The sequence below is a fragment of the Nesoenas mayeri genome (assembly GCF_963082525.1).
Source record: "Nesoenas mayeri genome assembly, chromosome: 6".
Taxonomy (NCBI): Eukaryota; Metazoa; Chordata; class Aves; order Columbiformes; family Columbidae; genus Nesoenas; species Nesoenas mayeri.
In genome coordinates this window covers 33348964-33372246 of record NC_137545.1, presented here as the reverse complement: position 1 = coordinate 33372246, position 23283 = coordinate 33348964, and the positions used below count along the sequence as shown (strand labels likewise).

The window sequence follows — 23283 nt, the reverse complement described above, 5'->3', positions numbered from 1 at the left end:
CTCCAGAGTTGTTTGATGAAGGGATGAAAGCTCCATATCCCTTCGTGAAACAAAGCAAGCCAGGGAGAGAAATCCCAAAGCACCTTGGTGGCTAACAGCACGTTGCACAGTTTGGTGAATAAACACTGCCAGAGAGCAGGAGGGAGGAGAGTTTGCAAACTTCAGCTTCTGTTGTCCTTCTGGAACCATGATACTTTATGACTTCCAAATAGCTAATAAATTGACTACACCTATGTGGTAAATTGCTACTTCTGCCTCGTCCCTTCCCCACTCCACCCCCCCAATACTCTGTATATTCAATGCTATATTCTGCAATATTTGTCAATGCAAGCAGGTGTTACTCTTTTATTTCAAGAGTTAGCTTTGAAGTAAATAAGTGAGGGAAGGGGGAATTGTTATCTTAAAATAATTACTTATTCTTAGATGTACTGACTTCCAAGCATCCTACACAGACAGCAGCCCCAGGACCTCTTTGACCCATCAGACTCCCAAAATAAAGTTTAAAAAATAAAGTATAAACAGATGCAGGGAACTAACTACATTTTGTGAGAATCTTTCTTTTCCTTCTACTTATATACCCCTCCTCCCATGCTGTAATCGTACAGGCAGTAGTTGATCCAAATATCTTGAGGTCTTTCAGCAGTCTTTGAAACTATCCCATATCCACTGGTGGCACAGGTCCCTGAAGACCAGTTCCTCCCATGTTGTTAAGTTTCTGGTGTTTTTATGTGCTATTCAGAGCATCAGTTGCCTTTGCTGCCTAAATTGCTATGCCTAACCCAAGACCTCTAAACTGTCCTTGTCTTTTAAGGTATTTATTCTTGCTAATGATGTAACCAAGGGCTTGCAAATCTAATAACATGCTGAGCTGGCCCTACCATAAATAACTATATATCAGAGATAGTAACATCTAGTAGGACAAACCAGAGAACCATTTGCATCAGGGAGATTATCTGCCCTCATCCCACAGGGAAGTGAATAAATAGTGGTCTGGAGCATCTTTGTGACAAGGAAAAGCTCTGGGCTCTTTTGAAGGCATTATGAATACCTTTCACAAGGAATCATGTCCACAGAGAGAAACTTTGCTTTCACATGAGCTTCACATGCCTGTACATGAAGCACAAAATTCAAGTAACCATCACATAACATATAATTTGGACAGTGCATCCACAAGGGCATCTTGAAGAACTCTGTTGGTTGCATCCACACAGGTCCTCACAAGCTGGCTCAGGAGCAGAGAGGAGCACGACAGTGGCACAGATCTGCCTGTCTGTTCTCTACACGGGGGCTCCCCTGCAAGCTGCCTGGGGAAACTTCTGCAAGCAGCCAACCAATAGCCCATTGTGTGCTCCTCGTACCCTCTGAGCCATGTTTCTGTTATGCTGTATCCACACCAAAATGCCAAGTATATCCACACATATCCACACAATCCCACATGGCTCTGAGATACAAACCCTATCTATACTAGTACTACAGGTTCACTGAAATACAACATGGCAACTCGGTTTGACTGGTTGGTGCTCCTCTAAGGCAGAGGCACACTCATCTCCAGGTAAAATTCTTCCTGCCGAAATATTCTGATTGACCAGAAACACGCCAAGCACTTCAGAGAAACACAGACATAACCCCAGCCTTGTCAGTGCTCAGAGACAAAAATAAGACAAATCTGTATTAAAGTGCATCATTATTCAACAAGTGGAGGCATTAACATGCAGACAAGACAGAGAGAGAGGGAAGAGGCAACTGCATCAGAGCACCCATCAATCACTACAGCACGAACAGAGCTGACAGCTCCATTAACTCTGGCACGTGCAGGTCCCAGGCTTACTTGCTTGTTTGTTTCTTCGATATATTATCAGCCTTGTTTAAAAATGTAAATATTAAAGCACAGTAATTTATTGGTGATGCAAACAGAATTTTTTAGAAGATGCTTAACCAACTAGTTAGAGGAACAGGGATGAACAAGGAGTTTCCAGCAAAATTTTCTTCTCACTATGAAATATGATTTTGACTCAGCAAAATAATCAAAGGAAAGTGCCACTTGTTCTCAAAAAAGCTTTTTTGTTGGAAAATGTGAACTACTCATGAACTGAAAGTTTCTGTTTGAAAACCTCTTAGAAGGTTAGGATAGAAGTTTTCAGTTATTGGTGGTTTTCTCCAACACGTGAAATTATCTGGGGCTTGGGGGGGTTGGTTTGTTCCAGCTGAAAGCTGAAGAGTTTTTTCCTGAAACCATCAATAAATATGGACATTTTTACTGTTAGCACCAGAAATTTTATGATGAGATGATGTGGAGACCACTGCACTACTGGGATGCAGAGATAGCAGGGAAAAAGCATGAGAAATGGTAAGTGAAACAGCCTGAATACCATGAAATTGGACTGAAATTCTACAAATAGAAGACAGTTGTTGCAGAAAAGCACCGTTTAAGGTTAGAGGTAGCCAATTCCAGCTCAAGCCATGAGCTCACAGAGTCCTGGCCTCCAGGCAGGTATATAATTTGAAAGAGACCAGACAGTGCTATGAATGCCAAGTATTTCCAGAAAACACAACCAAATCATAGCAAAAGCATCTGGGATGCAGCTTTTCCTGTGTTTTTGCATCAATTAAACTTATTTCTAGAAATAAACCATTCATGCACAGAGTTTTCCAAAATGTTGAAGACAGCCTGTGGGCTGGGTATAGGCTTGTCCCTGCATTTACCACAGGAAACAGGAGGACCTGGACTGGGAGAGCATACGCTCATAACACAGGAGAAAATGAAGATTTGCCAAACGCAACCAGCTGATTCCAGCCTCCGCTCAGGGACTGCTCAGCCCCACTGGTGTTCTGAGCACTGCTGTGAGATTTCTCATCTCATCCCCACAAGTGTAATTGAGCCCAGAGGGTGCACAGCAGCAATGTCAGCCCTTTGGGTTGTACCTGTGGCTGTTGTCTCATGCTACAGCCATGTGTGCACAAGGGAGCGTGCTTCAAGTATGAATCAATTTCTTTCTCCTCATATGAATAATGCCTATTGACAAAATCACTGGCTTTAAATGACTACAACAAAACTAAAACCAACAGAAACAAGCTGATGGACTGAGATAAAAAGATATTGTATTTCTTCTATGAAGGACATGCATTCAGTGACCCAGGAAAACATACCACAACATCTAGGTCTGTTCATTACAAGCAGGTGTCAAGATAGCTGAAAGACAGACTTTGCCTCTGTCAGCCAGAGTCGGGGAAGCACTGGGTCAAGCTGTGAATGTATTTGGAAAAAAATACCAACTAGGAAAAGTCATTTCTCTTTGGCTGTCATCAGCTTCAGGGCTAGAAGACACAAAGCTATCATACACCATCATCAACACCTGCAACATGCACCAGATGGGACTATTGAAGGCAATGGGATGGGCACCTCATCTAACGGCCGGAGCACCCCTCCTCACCATCAGGCACCACACACTTCACAGCAGCATGGCTTCCTCACTTCATACGGATGCTCAACTCTTATGAATGAGCATATGCACCAAAATAGGATTCCCCTACTGTTGCCTCCATCAGAAATTGAAAGAGGTCACAGGTTGGCCAGAACATGATGTCTCACTGAGGAGCTGGATCACAGCACCTGGTGCGTGTGCTGTGGGAACACAAGGATTGTAGCTACTGTGCAGGGGAGACAGGGTGAGAAGATGCTCTTTTATAGCTGAGGATATCTTGGAAATGTCTGCTGGCAACTGACACAGTGGTGGCTTATTGTGCAGACAGGTCACAGCATGTGGACATGACCTGCATAACCACTGCCAACAAGTTACCCAAGGGGAAAGAGAGAGTATCCATCCCTTGAGCGGGCTGAACTCATGCACACTGATGTTAAACCAGAGTAATTGAGTCTCAGCACAGCAGAAATCAATGAGATCACTGTCTAGTCCAATGTCAAACACACATATTTACAAAACTTGCCCATTGTAGCATTACAGAGATTTTTATACTGTCTTCTGTGAACTAAAATCTTGAATGTTTCTACTCACTTTTTTGCAGAAAGCTTCACTGTATCTGTCCCTTACCAGCCTGTTTAGAAGGCTGTGAAAACCCACGAAGCATCTCATGTCAAGACTACATGTGTCAGACATGTGCACAAACACCTGAAAAATCACAGCTGTTACCCAGAAAATATTGCAGTTTAGAAGAACCTTGATGTTGCTCTAAATTGCCTGTAGTGGAAAAAAAACAGCCACTACCAGTCACTCGTGTAGGAAGATACGAGCACATCTACTTTAGACAGCAGGCTTCAAACTGATAATCAGAGGTCAACCTGGGAAACATCAGCTGCATTTCTAGCCCTCTAGACTATTTTATCATTTCCTACAAAACAAGGCTATCATACAGAACAAAAGTCAGGGCGGCCTGCTGAACGCACCCACAGTTCACGTTATTCAGCCTGTGGTCCAACTCGCAGCTCAGCTGCAGAAGAGCTGGGTTACCGCCCCCTCCAATCTGTCATTCTATCTGTACACAGTCGCTCCCTAACCCGGTTGTGTCAAAATGATCCAGGCTGGCTTACTATTTAAAAGCATGAAAGGTTTTCTTTAACCCAGATCGTTTTGACTGATTTGGGTTAGAGAATGACTGCACATGCAGCTACGCCTGTAGGTACCCACCCTGTAGCATCAAGGACAGTGCCCAGTCACTTTGAGCCTGGCTTGGATCCAGAGCCTTTGAACCCAGCTCAGCCACAAGCCATGAAGCACATCTGGCCACAGCTGTAGATACTGTTCAGGAAAAAAAAATTGCGTATGAGGCTGCATTCAGTGTCACAGATGAGCTATGTAGTGTAAAAAGTTAGGATATGATTCACAGGAAACACCACTTAGCTTCAGATTCCATTATGACAATAAAAAAAAACATTTGTACTAATGCTCTTAATTTTTCAACTAAATTCTTCATTTTAAGGTAACTAAGATTGGCTTGTTAATACTACACAGCCAGACACAGATATGCATCTCTTAGTACAGGGAATGGCTTCAATCAGCTCTTGAGCCACAGCTAAGTGTGTATTTGTTTCAGACAATACAACTCTAGAAAAATGATTTTTTAAAATGGAAGTATGCTGGAAGAGCTCAGATGCTTCTCTCCCACAAAACATGCTATTTGTTACCTGTGTGGTAGAAAGGCAGCTCAGCTCTTTCTCTCCCCCCGCGCTGGCCGCTCTCACGCACCAGAGCCCTTTCCTGGCTTCCCAGGCATGGGCAGAGCTCCCCAAGGGACACATGCAAATATAATTTGGAGCTCAGAGTGAGAAGGAAATAGTTTTGCACCCTTGTTTTCTTCACCTGCAAGAGGCATCAGCCCCCTGTCCTGGATAACATTCAAGTCAGGGTCAAAGACAGTGAGACCAAGAATCTGTTCCCCAAGTTTCTGCCTAGGCACACCATCTCATGTCATCTTCCAGCATCCTGTGCTACCAGCCTGACATGTGAGCCAGGTCATGTCCTCCTGCTGGCTAACATTGCTGTGAAATGGGAAATGACATTTTCTTGTTTCACAGAAGTTTGGTTAGACTGAACATATTTGGCTTAGTAAAATATATCAAGATCCAGAGATGAAAGATGTTACTCAGGTAAAAGAATCTAGTACTCCAGAATTTGTTTGGGGATGTTCTAAAGGATTATATTCTTCAGATCCACTCAAACAAACAAAAAAAATGGTTGCGCATATGCTTCAGCACAAAAGTATTTATCTGACATCCAGCCAAAACCATGTGTCTCTGTAAGCAACCCTTAAACACTGCAGAATACATTCACTTTTTTCATTACCAAATTATTTTTTAAGAGTTCAGCAGGTAATTGAAGCTGCAAATATCTTAAACTGGTTTGGCAACACTGAGATTTCTTAATGGACTTGCTATCCAAGGACTTTAGAGTGAAAAAAATTAGCTGGATACTAAATATATATCCTAAAATAAGATAGATTCAAATTACACCAAGTAGCTGGCTTTTAAAGACAGGGAATATTTTAAATGAAGAGTAAAGCTCTGTTCAGAGGAGGTTCCATGATGCTGAAGCTTCAGCTCATTTTCAAAAAGACAGGGTAAAAAATCCTGAGAATTTTCCAAAGACACTGTTGGCCTAAATCTGTTCCTGTTGAACTCTGGGGCTGTTAATTTTCACAGAAAACTAATTAGGACAATGCTGTCCTATATACTTTGTACTATTCTTGTTAAAAACAGATCTCTAAAACCTTTTTCCTAGATAAAAACCATTTTATTTATTACTTTTCCAACTCAGCCGTAACAGCAAAAGGAACAAACCTAAATCTTTTCCATGCACCCAAGTCCTGTGCAGTTGCTTGGCGCTGTGGTGCTGGGATGCAGGCAGGAAGGTGATGGGCAGCACGAAGGCTGCGGGCTGGCCAGGCAGCCGCCAGCTTCAGGGTCTAATGAGGACTCTCGCCCCAACTACATCAACAGCTTTTGGCAAACCATTTTCTGCCTCAGTTCCTCACATTTATGAAGTGGAGATGATGACAGTGTTCTGTGTTAACTGTTATAGGCACTGCTTCAGGTGTTATCATTTTATAGGGCTTTTCATCCACAGCCAATTACTCATTGCTTAGAGGGAGACTGAGGCACAGAATAACACTAATTGCTTGATGCCATCCAGTAGGGCACAGCAAAAGCAAGACCTTCAGCTCCTGAATTTTACATTATCCACTATACTTATCTACAACCTTGGTACTAGGTGAAAATCAACTTGCTGTTTGTCCAGCACTTTCAGACAAGGAGATACTTGCTTACTTGTGCTAACATTGCTATTTGCAGCCTATCTCGTTGTTGCTGTTTTTCCTGCAGAGAAAGTACAATATTTGATTTGCAAAAATCACACCGTAAGGGGAGACACTGTGATAGCAAATGCAGGATTATGGTCTCACTGCAGGTTCTAGCAGCAGGAACAGGTGATGATGATGCAGGCTGCTCACGGTCTAACACAGAGAGCTTTAATGATGAAAAGAGGAACACAGAACTACAGGACCAAGTGTTTTGATTTTCACAGCAGCAATCATTTCTCTTAGGATTACTCTAACGCAAAGGAAAAACAAGCTTGTTCTGCAACAGATCAGTTTTCACAGCAAGGGGATAACTGATATTTAAGATGAACAAGAATAATTGAGGAACCTTCAGGTCTGACATGGACCAGAAAAGATGAGATGCATAAAATGAAAAGCCCAGTAAAAGATGCTGCTCTAGCACATAAGATTCCAGAATCCAAATTATGATACCCACCAAAAGGCACAATTGTCTTATCTTACAGGGACATGACACTCATCCCTGTATCACAGCCTTGCTGCTGGGGCATTTCTATTGCAACACTGCCATGTGTGAACATAGCTTGGGGACACCTACAACTTCAAGACAAAAGTTGCTGGCTGCACCTAGACATACCAACCCCAGCAAAGTAAGCCATTAGAAATATTGATCAAACTATCTGTCAGATAAAGCACACTAGGCATTACCTAAGGGAGCCTCAACAAAATTATGGATGCAGAAGCTCAAGAGCTCCAGTCAAAAAAGCTTGCAATTCAGTTGCTGCACCCTGATGTATAAACACTACACACCAAAAAGCAGAAGAGGGCTGAGATATTGAGAACTCAACTGCAGCCAGCACCAGAAAAATCATCCATTTTGGGACACTGGAGACAACCAGAGCCTGCTTTTCCCCTTCTTTGCACACAGCAGGTATTAACTCACAAGCCTCTTATCAAGCAGTGGAAACTGGAAAGCTCTGCCTGGTCAACACATGGTATTTAACAGCTTATAAACTTCTTTAACAACAATAACCTAATTTCACATTTTACAACTCCTCTCATGCTGCAGGGCCACGACACACTTTGCCTTCTTAAACAATGAGCTGGACAGGAAGAGCTGAAGACATGAGGAGGTTTCCTTGAGGCGTAAGGCTGGGACGTGACGCAAGGGAAGCCCGTGTGTGTTCCTGGACAGCTTCGGTAGCAGCCGGGAAGGATGGGGTACCTGGACATGGTGTCTGCATGTGCTGTTCCTAACACAGAGCTGCCAGAGGCTGTGTTTGTTTTACCTTGCCTAAAACAAGAGAGGTTATGCAAGGACAATGGAGGTGCTAAGAATAGCAGGATCTTAACCCCAAAGCCCTATGGAAGAGTCACAGATACAAATTACTTCTCAGTACTAAAATGCAGCAATTCATACAGTCAAATTCAGCAACGATTCATGCACACCAGCATTGCAAAGCATAACCTCAGAGTAGAAAGGCAGTAAAGCAAGGGAAAACTATAGCTATCCCAGGAGGAATCTGGCCAGGATACTGAGAATGCAGCCTTACGTGCCAGAAATTGTTCAGCAGATTCCATAGTTGCATCAATAGCTTCAAAACTGTGAACCTCAAGTCTTAACTTGAAAAAAAAGTGCAGTTAATCTAAATGTCTCTTAGGGGTTCCGATGGATGGATTCCAATAACAGAGCCACGAGCACCTACTCATCCATGGAGCTTTTTGTCTAAAAAAATCCCATTTATCAACAGAGTCCCAACAGTATGATAAACACCTCTGTAACAAGTCCTAAACTTCCAAGTGAACACATTCATTTACTTCCCCATGTGTAAAAGTATGACACTGAAACAGACAGCTTTCTCTAGCCTCAATACCTAATCCAAAGCAATGCATTACAGCTTTCCCATTTGTTTCTGGATTGAGAATAAACTCAAGTTACTTTAGCACAACGGAAATATTGTTAAGAATTACACAATAGAAATCTTGAGACAGCGTCAAGAGACTGAATACAAGATTTATATTCACTCCTACATGCTGAATGCCTCTTCTGAGGAGATATACAAGAGCAGGCCAGTGCCTACCAAAGTGCCATTGATGTTGAGAGGAGCTGTGCAAGGATGTGTCCAGATAAGGCATCAGGGACTGATGCTGCAACAGCCCCTGGCTCTCTGGATCAAGGTTGTTCAAGTTTCATTTACTGTAGCTGAGAAGTATGGGTGTTTGTAACTGGTGGCTTAAGGTCTTACATAGCTCCTGTATCTGTAACTCTATAGCAAAGTTAAGGATTAAACTTATGTAAACTCCTCCATAAACTGTTCGGTCACAGAGGATTTTTAAATCATTTTTTACTGATGTCAAAATTTTTTTTTTTTTTAAAAAAAAGGCAATAGTGTTTCATAAAAGATGACAGCACCAACTCCGGACTCCCAGCACCTGAAGGGAAACAGGACAGCCAAGACACCGCAATATGACAAGCATAGTATTGCTCTCCCAAACAACAGATCTGCAGCTCTCCACCATCACCACACAAGACAAGCAGGATAGAGGATGTGGAGTCTAATTTGTTGCTGTCCAATACAGAAAGCAGATAGGATAGCAATGGCAAAACAGCAGTAAGGCTCCTGTGGGTTCAGTCTGTGGGAGCACAACACGTGTGTGCCCAACACCAGTTCAAATCAGGTCATAAAATCCAATTCAAAGTAACCTTTTAAAAATAGATTGCTACAGTTGGCTTCCTCTGCAACCTAACTACTTCAGGCTGCTACCCAAGCCACCGCTCACAGGGTGTCCACACACCAAAAGGAAAAGTAATAACTAGGGAGGTTTTAATTCAGTTCCTGGAACAGCTCTCAGGGAAAAGACGTACATAGATTGAAAGAGCAAAAAGGGAGCCAGGAGAGAAGATCCCTTCAGAAGTCATTAGCTGCAGCTGTTAAAATAGCTGCATGTTAGATAGGGGAAAAAAAAGGAGTTTAGTCTTGCTTTGTTAGCCTGTGCACTTTGCACACCTGCTAGGTAGGTACTTTAAGTCTGTCCTCCATGCTATCCTATCAGTTTCAAGGTTTCAGTTTAATCTGTATGGAGTTTATCTTGTCCATTTAACACACAGCTATTTTATTTGCAGAGGGCACTGTGCACCCCAAGAGCAGCAAAAGAGGAAAAGGAGTGGCAGACTCCTCCCCATAGCACTGTCTTGTTGAGTTCTACACAACTGAGGCCCATTTGGATTGGGGACACCTAGAAAGAAGACAGAGCCAGGGAGCAGGTTTGCTCCCTCTTAAATCTTCCAGGTACAGATTAGCCAAAGGAAGCCCCTGCTGGGGACCTACAGCCAGCAAAAGGTAAGGGCTGTGCTCTGGACTGGAGCGTAATGGGGGGACAGTGGCACTCACACAGGGAGAGAGCTATTGCACCAGTCTCTGCACTCCACGGACTGGTGACACTGTCTGTGCTATACATTTCACAGCTTCTGTCTCTAAAGAACAGAAATACAAAGATAACTTCCAAAAAGGAAACTTTCCTTTGTCCATATATTCTCATAGGAAGATGAAACGTGACTTTCTCTTTCTTGTCAGTGTGAAAACTACTCTTCAGAGTAGCACTTAATTACAACTCTTTACAGTTCTCTCATTCACATGTTAATTGGGGATCGTTACTGGTAAATACAGGTGGTATGCACAATCAATTCAGCACTCTTAAGAAGGCCACCAGTATGTACTCTGCCCTGGACAATGCCACATTAAGCAAATGGCCCCATTTGGAATAGTGACACACAGGTTTTACATTTGCTATTATAGATCTATTCCAAGAGGAAAAAGTAAGAGGAAAAATGAGACCAAGAAAAGGAAATTACATACTATGTTTATAGATTTGTTAAACTCTTCTGTATGGAACCATTCAGAAGGTACCTTCCTGTGTCCCAAGTAACTAACGCACCCATGGGAGACATGCACAGCATTAACTTCATGGCAGAGTGGTTGTCTCTGTAGTGAAAGGGAATCTAGAACTCGTGAAAGACAACAAAAGCAGGATCAGAGCTGTAAATGGCTTCTGACAGCATTCTCTTCATGAAGAGATCTCTGTGAAATGTGGAATATATTAGCAAACCTGGGCTGGAAAGTAAAGCATTTTTAGGTAGGTGGAACTTTTTAATAGCATGTCATTAAATCTGTCTTACATTTTGCATTTAATAGATGTAACTTTCACAGCAGCACGCTCATTACAAAAAAGGCACAGGGGACCCTACCAAACAGTAAGTAGAACAGACCCAGAGCCCAGTGCCTTGTTTTGTCAGCATTCAGGTACCATGGTGATATGCAAAATAATCTGGATATCTTAACACATTAAATTAGAAATATCCTTACTCTGCTACTAGTCATGTTTGGCCTCATCCCCACCTGAGTCTGTGAGCTGAACATGGGCCAAAATCTCCGCCTGTGTAAATTACTGTAGCTACTCTGCTGCCACTGGCATTGGGCCATTTTTTATACCAGATGTGGCTCTGACCTACATACATTTAAAAATAGGGTCAGGGTAATAAAAATCTTAAGACCCTTTGACTGGTTGGTGTGGACATCAGCAAGGTGTGTTAATCCCATTTCCAGGACTAAGGCCAAGATGTATAACCTGTCTGAAGTAGGTCACCTGCATCCATATATAAGCACCCTTATCAAGTGGTTTAAGAAGAACTGAGTGTTTGCACATCTCTCAGATATCATCTGTCACTTCAGCCATGACTTTTGACAATCCTACAGTAAAAGGGGATTGGTGTGCTTTTCCCAGGCTTTGACTTGCCAACAGAAGGTAAAACCGTGCAGCGCTTTGTCAGGGTTTGCTCCACCACCAGGACATGGATTTTTCCAGAAAACATACACAAAGTCTGTATGACCTCAAGAAAACCTAACTTACTACAGCTTTGTGTCTGATTATCCCCTTTTTATAGATGGGTTGATGAGACTTCCCTATTCTACACAACTCTATTTAAGTGTTCTGAAATGATGTATTATTCTGAGTATTACTTCCAATTACCATTATCTCCATTACTACTGCATACCAAGGGGAGCTGAGGATGGCTGAGCCAACCAAAACAATGACTGTTCATCCTGCACATCTCAAGCACTGCTTGACTTCTGAGGTGGATCATCCTCAAGCTGTCCCTTGACTACCCGAGTAAAAATCTACCAACCATTGTTTTTTAACTATTGTACATGAGCATTGTGAGGCTCCTAGACACAAACACTATGGACTAAGCACTGAAATCAATCCAAATCACAGCAAACATGTCCAAGCTGCCAGTTACAACTTGCTGCACAATTCAATGAAGATGACAAAGCAATTATTTTTTTAATTTTTTTTTTAAAATCACATTATAAGGGTTTACATACTGAGAACTGTCTTTTTTTTGTTGTTGCTTACGAGATCCCATTACCACACAGATCACTTTTAATTAATCTGAACTCACCTAACAACAGGATTTTCCCTCTGTTCAGTTTTAGCACTAGAGGTGTTTTAAACCAAGCCAGTGTTAACAACTTTCTCCTGGCCTCAAATAGTTCAAGACCATCTCACCAGGAATTTGATAAATAACTTGAAGCGACAGACAGAATACAGACTAGCAGGAACCTGTAATAGATAGCTGACCTATTTAATATCCTAGGTAACTTTCAAGCAGGATTGAGTTGAATAGGAGCAAGCTGTTAACTAGAGATTCGCACACCATAGATCTAAGTCCTCGAAGCTCACAAGATCATTACTATTTACCCAGTAGGCCTGACTTGCTCCTTTGGACTAGATTTATCCAAGTGCTTCAGACTGACTCTATTAGCATCACTTCTGAACTCTCTGCCTCAGCACAGAAGAGCAGAGCAGTAAAGTTAAATTGCTGCAAACACAGTGACAGTCAGATCTAAAGAGGCTGGCTCTTTATGACATATTTCTATGAACAAGATGCATTAAATGTGAAGCCAAACACCCAAGGACTTTAGTTCTGTGTCTTTGTTTCATAGGGAAATGCCTTCTCTTTGCACTGTCAGAGCAAGACAGGCATTTGGTGCAGTCACCATTAAAAGACTGCGGTGTGATAATAATGGTCTTTGATGGTGAGTGGTATCTCCTAGAAGAGAAAACCTTTTTTATTTCTCCTGTGCTTTGCATTACCTATAGCTGCCTTCCCCATTCTGAGTGTGGTACATGCATAGGCTTCACCTGTTCCCTCCCTTCCCTGTGTTCCCAAAGTCTGCCATTGCTTTTATCTGAAGTATCAGAAAACCTACCTTTGGCTTTCCATTCCAAAAGCTACAACTCCAATCAAACCACTTATTGTCTCATTTCTGTGAGTTCCTTTGGCTTCTGTCCTTCCCCACATCCCTTCCACAGTGGATGCAGGCTGTGACCCCTTTCTCAGCCAAGTGCTCTTCAGCTCTGAAGTGCTCTCCTAGATAACTTTGTTGCAATCTTCCATGGATTTTTAAAGTCTCCCTACAGTTTTCTCATTTCTTCCCTATTTTTCTGTTTATATCTTATTCTCATCTATTCCCTCTGCTCCACACCCAGTGCCAGACTCTGTAACTCCTCTGGCTTGTCCTTCAGACATATTTAAAAGCAAAGCAAAGTGAAAGACAAGCCTTCTGTTCAACAAATTCACAATTCACTTGACAGCTTTTATCATAAGCACTTGATGGCTGGGATCATCATTTTGTCCAGTGTTCACACAGCATCTGCGTCAGAAGCAACTAATCACTGACTGAGACAATAATACAAATAAAACTCTAGCAGAGAACCATCATAACATAATGACAATATTGTAGGTCCTATAGGAAGACAGCCCTTTTGAAACTTTCATTACATCCACCCACAATCCTTCAAAAGGTCTCCTGTACCTATAGCTTCAAAAGCCGCACAGACTGACAGGTACACCACTTGAAGGGCCTGGTGAAACCAATGGCAACCCACAAACTTTTCATCTGGAGTTTGCACTAAACTTGTCCCGTGGGAAAAGACAGTAGTAAACAGTGGAAAAGAAACACAGTCCAGACATTTCCACAGAAAGTAAATCTGCTTCCACAGAGTACTGCATATTTTTTGCTAGCTATTATTTTTAACCTCTTGCAGATTTATTTTTACTACAATTTAAACGTATCTGTTATATGCCATAACATTATTATTACAAGAGACACTAGAACAGCAAAGTATTCTAGGCACTTGATACCATTTAACAAAACAGGGAATTAAAGCCAGCAATGACAAAGCACTGCAGCAGCCACTGGTGCACACGAGCCCCTTTCAGCCTCACTTCTTCAGCCTCTTCTGTGGACAGAGGAAGGTGTACAAAAATTTTGAATTACTCCCAAAGTTGTGGTGTACTTGCACTTGCTGTTTAACTAGGGGGGAGCAAAAGAAGAATTAAAATGCATCCCATGGGAAGAACTTCTACCTGCTGCTACCAGGCTGCAGGCACAGCCTTGGGCTCACAGCCCACAGCCACCAGCTAAGCCTACACATCTCACGCCAAAAACTACCTGGGACTGGTACATACCTTAGAAACATAGAGCGGTTTAGGTTGAAAGGGACCTTCAAAGCTCATCTAGTCCAACCCACTTGCCATGAGTAGGAACATCTTCAACTAGATCAGGTTGCTCAGAGCCACATCCAGCCTGACCTCGAATGTCTCCAGGGATGGGGCATCCACTACCTCTTTGGGCAACCTGTTCCAATATTTTACCACACACATTATAAAAAACTTTCTTCCTCGTGTCTGGCCTGAATCTCCCCTCTTTCAGTTTAAAACTATTGCTTCTTATCTTGTCACAACAGGCCCTGCTAAAGTCTGTCCTCATCTTTCCTGTAAGCCCCCTTGAAGCACTGAAAGGCTGCAATAAGGCCTCCCTGAAGCTCTTCTCCAGGCTGAACAATCCCAGCCATCTCAGTCTGTCCCCATAGAAGAGGTGTTCCAGTCCTCTGGTCATTTTTGAGGTCCTAACCTTGAGACTTCCATTCTATTTTTCACTAAGCTGTTTTAAATAAGCAAAAGTTTGTTTGCACAACAGCCTCAGGTTCTGGCTTCACAGTGTATACTCCATTAAGTCTAATAAAATACATTTAAAATAAATAAATTCTGTCTTCGTTAATCAGCTTAGCTTTTCAGTGCTTCAACACTGAAGAACATCTATTTGTGTCAAGACAAACTACAGTGAAGTGTAACTTTCCACTCCTGAAAAACACTGCTGCAAAGCTCTTTGTTTTCAGCCTGGATGCTGTTTGGCACAACAGTCTGACGTTCACTTACAAGACTGGTGAAAAATATGCACTGCTAATTTTCCTAAGTGCCATGCCAGCATCTCTGGGGGCCATGCATTTGCCTACCTTCCCATACAGTAATATGATTTGCTCCCAGCTAATACAGTGGACTTCACATCAGCTAAGGAAAGACTTTAGTTAGAGCATCTCTCTCCTTCGTTATTGAAGGATATATTCATGGCAAAGAGCTAAAGTTAATAACATCTTTAAAATGTTTTTTTTTTGCCTAACATGGGGGATACAAGCCGATAATCCCTGCAGATCTCCTTTTTCCCCCCCATTGCCCCCGTGGTTTATCATGTCCAATTAGCCATCTGCCATGGCTGTGCTGCCATACAAAGGGAGCCGGCTCTCCTGCACCACAGCCCAGCAGCGGGGTTTTGTCCTGGCTGACAAACAAGAATCAGACACTATTGTTTCCAGCTGATGATGCTGCTCCCAGTGTAGGCTGCCAGTTGCCATTAAAACAGCAGGAGCACCAGGGCACTCTCCAGGAGTCAGGAACCGTGCCAGCAGCATCAATATTACCAGGGAACCTTTACAAAGCTTTTTTTCACTATATTTATATATATATATATATTCTCTAATGTCAGGTAATAAACCAACCTGGGCTAACTACCACTCTTCACATCCCAGCTGCTCTGGAGCATGCCTGACCTCCTGCCTTCACTGTTTTACCAAGCGCTCACCTTGCAAAGAGAGGCTCACAATGCCCAGAAAGGAGTAACATCTTGGAGTCAAATCTTTCCTTGGAATAATTATTTTTTATTTCAAGGCAGGTCTTCTGCCAATTCAGCACAGCTTATTCCATACACACACACACACATCAGAACCCCAAAAACTCCACTAAGTCCACATGAGTACAAATTACACAATGAGGTTAATTTCATTTCTCTCAAACAACACACACTCACCCTTTTTCCCAAGGCCACTTCACTAACAGAAATGACCAGAGCAGCTGGTCTGCCAGTCACCGAGATGTTAAATTGAAGATCATTTCCTCTTATTATTCTCAGCAAAGCATGATGTGACCTTACGCTAAAACCTACAGTCTGCCTAATTATGGTAGTTTTGTTCCATCAGTGACACTGAAATGCTGGTTCATATAATTAAGGTTACAAAAAAGAGAAATCTCATTTTTAGTTTTAAAGGCAATTTGTTGCCTTTACGTGGGAGTGTGACAAATTAGGCCTATGTACCTGTATGTTCTCAGTCATTATATTGTGTAATTTGGAAGAAACAGAAAACACTCCTAGATTTTAGTAACAAATCTACACACATTGAAAAGGGAGAAAGAACTGAAACCACAATTTATTATGGGCACTAGTTAATGAAACCGATCAAATAAAATGTTTATATATAGAAGTAGAAACAAATCTATTTCCTAAGCTCTTGATTAGGAAACAGGAATTAGTTATAATTCAATAAATATTTTACATGGTATTTCACACTCTAGCATTGAACATACATAATTTTAATATACTACTTTGAATCTTCTCTGAACAGTTCAAAATAAAACCAATGAAAAGCCACTGAAACTAATGTTATTCCACAGTAATCACATATGTAACGACTTCTGCAATAACTTACAAAAGAGGAAAGTCATTGCTGTAGATTCAAATACTGGGCCTATTCTGAACAAAATCCAAAATACGACATGGAAACTTAAATATTTTGCTGAAATACTACTCTATTCTTAGCACAAAATGCTCTAAATCCCATTTCAGCACACCGCAGTCACACACAGGTGACTGACTTGAACCTAGATTTACAACTGCCATTGTGGGGTCTGGGCCATGTTCTGTTTTCAGTTACATCCATGAAAACTCCCAAACAATTCCTCTGAAGTCAACAGCAACACAAACTGTCCCAAAAACAAGTGGAAAAAAAAAAATCTTAATATCATGATGTCTTTATTTTACAGCCCTCCACACTTTAAGGTTCTCCATTTAATCATATTTGACCTCTCTTTTCATATCCAGCTTTCCTTTGCAACACATGTATTGTAACATTCACTGTTATTCTTGCTAGATTCACTAGGCAAAATTCCCCAAGTGGCAGAGTCCCTTCAGTTAAAGACAGGGTGCCTGTGCCATGCGAAGCTGTAAAACAGGAGTTGTTTATCCAATGAAATGTTAAAAGCAGGACACCAGTCCAAATCAAACAAAACCACGAATACCTCTAAGTTGTTTCATGACTTTAAGTTCCAGCCATAAAATGCACAGTACTATGGGTTTATAAGGCCTAATACTCTGTAAGTATTTTCTTTGACATAACTATGAAGTACTTAAAATACTACTGGGTACTGTACCATACATGTCACCACGGAGCAATAAAGCTGCTACGCATCCATAACCAACCTTCCTAGGGACCATAAGGTCACAGCAGCTGAAACAACAGAATACTTCACCCCCAGACTTCAAGAGGCCCAGAGCACCTGTCTGGCCAGAGGAGCCCCCAGCAGGCTCTTAATACAAGGGTGTGCTTGGAAATTAAACCAAGAAAAAAATCCCCACCAAACCCATCAAAGCTGCTCCCATTTTTAAAACCTCAAGTTTCCCCAGCAGGTTGTTATTGTGAGACTTGGTAAAATACACCATGGGAGGTTGGTGGTGGAAAACAGCAATAATTACATTTGCCTAGCCAAGCTGGATGCTCACTTGCATCTGTACAGCTCATCATCCCAAGACATACATTGCCATCTAAGGCCATGTGCAAAATGCCCCACAGAAGCACTAGGAGGGCTATACAGGGCTCCTCTTTGATGACTTTGGGATAGCACTTTTCTTCTTTCAGTTTCAGCCCCAAAACACAGCACAGGCAACAGCTTTCCCCCCACATACACACAACTTCTGCAGGTACCATATTAAGCCTCATTGCATTGCCTGTGCACTTTACTAATGCCTGTACTATAAGTTTACATTCCCTATTGCACCCTGTCCTGCAAACCAAGGATTGTGAACCTCAGTACACACCAGTTCTGAACAGAAGCTGGATGTGAAATGCCTCTTCCTCTGGAAGTCATTCTGTTCAGCATTAATTGAATTCATATCAAATAGAATAAATATCTTCCTACTGGGCTGTAACACAATGCAATCTCATCAAGAAGAAATACATGGTAAATGACTATCAGATGTCACCCCTGTTGCCCTGTATGTACTTCTGAGTGAGGAGGAAGGAAGAAGTATAGCAAAGAAACACTCTTTTGAACATAAATCACCAATTTAAATTGCTCCCTTCCACGATCAGATGACAAAAGATCCTTCCCTTTTGTCACAAGATGCCACAAATCAGCAGGTTCTGCCCCATTTCTGTCTACATGCCAATTCCCAGGCTAGCAGAGCTCCTTCCAAGAGTCCTGAGGAGGAAGAGATGGGACAACAGCAGGGCAGAGCCACAAGACCTCCCCCATGCACTGGAGCACCTGGTGACAGAGACTTGGGAGGATCTCAGTCCCCACATGTAGGGAATCAATCACATGAAAAAAAACACCCACATTTGACAATAAGGAATGAAAGGAACAAAAGTCATATTCCTGACAGGGTCAGAGGTCAAAACATCCAAAGAGTAACATGGATTTTAATTAACAATATCACCTTAAAAAACACAGGAGCTTTCCAAGTAGTAGACACAATCTGGCAGTCTTTCCTACAGCAGAGCCTTCTTTATCAGCACATGTTACCAGACCAGGCCTTATAAATTATGAAGTCTCAAGGTGAGAAAGCCAGGCATCATCTGAACACCTCTTCCCCAGCGACATCTCGATTGAATCAATTTATCTGCTCTACAAGAAGACACTTGATTCCATCAACCTCAAGGAGCACTTCTCTGCAGACATCATTTCAAGCACATCTATTGATCAAACAGCCTGGCCCCTGCCAATCATTTTAAAGTTATTTAGTAGCAGATCTGTCAGTCACTCATACACAAATGAACAATGCTGGAAGCATAACTGGCTGGCAGAAAGAAAGCAAACAGATTAATTCATCCTAGTAAAAGGACATGGAACAATATCAATTTTCAATTCACTCACAGGAAGTATTGATGACAAAGTCAGTATCTTCATATCAGACATAATCGATGTTACACTTAAGTGCACAAAAAAATAAATCAGAAAATAAAACTCTACCTGCTAGTGGATAAGAAATATTGATGATTACTCTTGCCAGTAATTGGTAGTTTGCTAAACTGTTCTGTCACTGACCTCTATAAATATTTAAAATTTTGGTAAAGGATTTCCTTATGTTTCACCTTTGCTTCCAAAACACACTGCAGAAATTCCTGCAGCTTAGGCAGGAATTCCCCCTGTGTCTGTATCCAAGGGATACCCATCATCTGTACACTTTACAAAGTGACTTTATGTTTGAAACAACAACTATTTGGATTTAGTTCCATGCAATATTAAAGACTTGGTACACATTTAATATAGACTACTGAGACTTACAGAGAGCTTGCTCATATTTTATCTGTCACCAAAATAAACACACGAAACTTAATAAGGCACACATAGGCATAGATTTTGTTTCTTAATCAAACATGAGCTCAAACAGAAAAGATAGACATCACACAGAAATTACTGCCTCAATTCAGCAGCTGGTGTTATCCCAGAAATCAGAGCTGGAGACTGCAATAGTCATTCCTGCCCTTAAAGTCCCTCTGCCTGTTAATTTTTATCCCAATTACATGGGAGTGATTCTCTAAAAGAAGATTGAATTACTCTCTGCACATATCTGATGGTGAAAATTAGAATAGCCCCTACCCTGCCTGTCTCCAGGGAGGTTTAACTGACTGCCAGCATCAACCATGCAGGTGTTAAATCCACCCTTTTCTTAAAAGTCATTCCTAGTTCTCATCAGTGCAAGCACAAGAACAGACCCTCTTTTATTACCTTGTGTTAATTCCTTCAGTTTTACTTTCCAGATACAGCTCAGAGATCTCTCTCTCAGCTGTCCTGGCTGATAAGGGACTGCCACCTCGAGTGTCTGGGTGCTGCTGAAGGAGCTGCTCTGTGTGCAGCGCCATCCCCAGCACCAACCTCCTCCACCCGTACCAGAGAGCAGCCTGTCGATCCTCCCGCTTGAGTGCAAAGCCCAGCTGGTTGCTAAAAGCCTCTGAGTGAGACATTAGTAGTTTAGACTCCATTTTTTAAACTGATAATAATGAGTTCATGCATTTCCATGTAGTAGATATGAATTTAGGAAGAGTTTAGGCAGTTCAGTGTATGTTTATGCTATTGGAGCAGCTAATCTTTAAACAACATAGATTCATTTTTTATTTTATGTGAATACAAGGTGGCATGTAAGCCACAAGAGTTATGCTTTACAAATCCAGAATACAAATCAGGACAGAAGGAATAAAATAAAAAAGGCTGACATCAAGGGACAAATGATGCTAAGTTAATGCAGAACTCTGCAGCTATCACACAGTCCTTACTCAGGCAAGATCACCACCAACAGCCCAAAAGAGGAGTGGGAGAATCAGTTGCATCCTGTCTAAAGCTGTTCTCCTAAGCACCACACGAGCCCTTCTCTCTGCCACCCATTAAAACCAACTTCAGACAGGTACAACAGCAGCACACAAACCCCATCAGTGAACAGTGCACTGACAACACCAGAAACCAACAGTGCAATTCCACACGAGTTGTGCCTGCTCACATGCTTTTCCTCGATGTTGCCTGGCCATTGCAACAGCTGACAATCAAGATGAATTGCTAACAGGTCTGGGTTTTCTTTCCCCCCGCCCAGGTCATCTTTTTTGACACAAGATGCTACATAACAGTACAGAAACAAGTATTCTACCATCTCATTCAAGGAAGCTTGAGGTAGATGAAACAAACATCAGGGATTGTCTAAACATACGTGCATCAGTGCAAAGATGAGGCCCAAGCATCCCTCTTCCAGGCCCAGGTTCCTCTGATTTTGTTTCTTCAATAAGCAGAAGTGTTAGGAGACTTTCTGAAATTTCCAGGTTAAATGTATAGGAGAGGTGACAACAGTTTCCACGTATCTACAGGTGATATTTCAGGTAAATGAGGCAGACTGGGAGAAATGCCTAGTCATGTGGCTCCCTGAGCTTTTTCCACATTTAGGACTACTTTTCTCATATAAGCTAAACAGAGCTGACTTTCTCCAAAGTAATTTTGCTGACATGCTTATGTTAAGAAGGCAGTGTCACAGGGAAATTATTCAGCTTTGGGTGAAGAAGAGAACAGAGAGAAATAAAGTGGAGGGAACCTTAATCAACAGGTTCCTTTTCAAAGGAAAACTGGTGGGTTACTTCTTCTAAAAGAAAAGCCAAAACCACAACACAAAAACTGTCATTGTTGAGACTTAGGAAATTAGCTTGTAACCAGGTAGGCTATCAACAGGCAAATATCCTATGGCTTAATGGCTTGTGGATCACAAGATACACACAGCTAGACCTTATTATAGTTATCCTTCAGATCAAAGGGTTTTCACATAAATGGGGTGCAGTCTACCATAACAGGGAGCCGCTGCAGGCCTCCAAGATTTTACTTCTTTAAAGTTTTGGTGATTGCATAATTGTTTCTTTGTAACTGGAGCTCAAAGCACTGTGTTCAGCTAATGAGCAGGTAAAAGGAAGAAACCAGCTGAAAAGCAAAGTCTTGACAAACAGCTGTGTGAATAAGTGTCAGTTCTAGCCTAAAAGGGTCAATCCCCTTACAAAACAAGCATTTAATCCTTTACAATTTTTAATTAAAAATCTACCAAGAAGCCTATAATACTTCAAGATTTTGTCAGGGAGAGAATGGAGAGAAAGGAGGGCAGACCACCAGTTGTTTTAGTTGAGATGCTGATCCTGTGCAAAGCCATGTTTCAGAGCCAAGGGCTCCCACACGTACACTGCCTCACAAATGGGTAGTGCAGTGTGGACCCCAGCACGTACCCGTTGTCCAGAGAATTTAATTAACTACTACATCATTAGCGAAGGCCCCACACCACGCTCTACTATAGTCCAGCTACACTTCTGCTGCACTTCAGCATCCTCTGAAAAGCGAAACAGGCGGCTCTCACGCAGCCCGGAGATGCTTTGCGAGCCCATCCCCGCGCGGTCAGCACCCCCGGCCGGCAGCGGGGCTGCGGAGAGCGCTGCCCGCGGCGCCTCCGCCCGCCGTACCCATCCGAGGGCGGCTGGGGTAGCGCCCGGCGCTTTGCCCGGGCGGAGCGGGACAGCCAACCGGCTCCCTTTCCAAATACCGGCCGATACCCCGGCGGCCACAGCCGCCGCTGCCAGGGCGGGGACCCGGCGGGGCCCAGCCTCCGGCGGGGACGACAACGCGGCGGCTCTCCCCGAGCATCCCCGCGGGGCTTTTGTGCCTGCCCGGGGCGGGGACCCGGCCGGTCCCTTCCCAAGGCGGTAGGTGGCGGGAGCGCAGCCCTGCGGTAGCATCCTTCGGGGGCGGGAGGGGTGACCGGGGCACGGACGAGCCGAGGGGCTGCGGCGGACAAAGCGAGGAGGCAGGCAAGGACCCCCCTCCGTTCCCCTTCTCTTCACTGCCGGCGGTGCCCGCGTCGCCGCCGCCAGCCCCGCATCCCGCGGCGGAGGCAGGGCCCGGCGCTGCCCCAGCCCCTTCCCCGCGGCTCCCCTACCTGTTCGGAAGAAAGCATCCACCTCGGAGTCGGGGACAGCGCCTTCCTCCGCCGCCCCTTCGGTGGGATTCATGGCTGGGGGAGAAGCAGCGACGAGCCCGGCGGCTGGTAATATCCAGTGAGTTAGGGAGGAGGAGAGCCGAGAGAGAGAGAAAGAGGGAGGGAGAACAGGAGAGAGGGAGGGATGGAGGCGCGTTTAGCAGTGAGTCCAGCCGAGCGCCGCCCGGATCATCCCTTCCGCGGTGCCTGCGGGGCGGCTGCCCCGGGGCTGGGCTGCGCTGCCCCCGGGCTGCGCTGGGCGGCGCGGCCCAGGGCGGGGTGCCGGTGCCGAGCCCCGCCGCCGCCGGCCCCCTCCCCTCCACCCGCTATTGTTCCGACCTGCTCTGCTCCGCTCCTCTCCCCCCCGCTGCCGCTGCCCCTCGCCGCGCTGACAGCGCAGCCAAGCCAAGCCCAGCCCGGCCCCCGCCAGCCGCCCCCGCCGGCTTCCCTACCGGCACTTCCTGGGCCAGGCCGGGCGCCGCTGGGGAGGCTGCTCGCCCCCCGCCGCCGGGGCAGCCCCTCCGCGGGCGCGGCCGCCCCGCGCAGCAGCGCG

At 43.7% G+C, this 23283-nt stretch overlaps 1 protein-coding gene across 4 annotated transcripts in view; it reads right to left on the bottom strand.

The window, feature by feature from the left end:
• KALRN (kalirin RhoGEF kinase) overlaps positions 1-22764 on the bottom strand; it is a gene marked incomplete at both ends in the record, with an annotated part of 504008 nt that extends 481244 nt beyond the window's left edge. For all 4 annotated transcript variants that reach the window (XM_080346391.1, XM_080346393.1, XM_080346392.1 and 1 more), the window contains one exon: positions 22692-22764. In XM_080346391.1, the coding sequence (XP_080202517.1) occupies positions 22692-22764 (73 nt within the window). The remainder of the gene's footprint in view (positions 1-22691) is intronic.
• Positions 22765-23283: the final 519 nt, after the last annotated feature.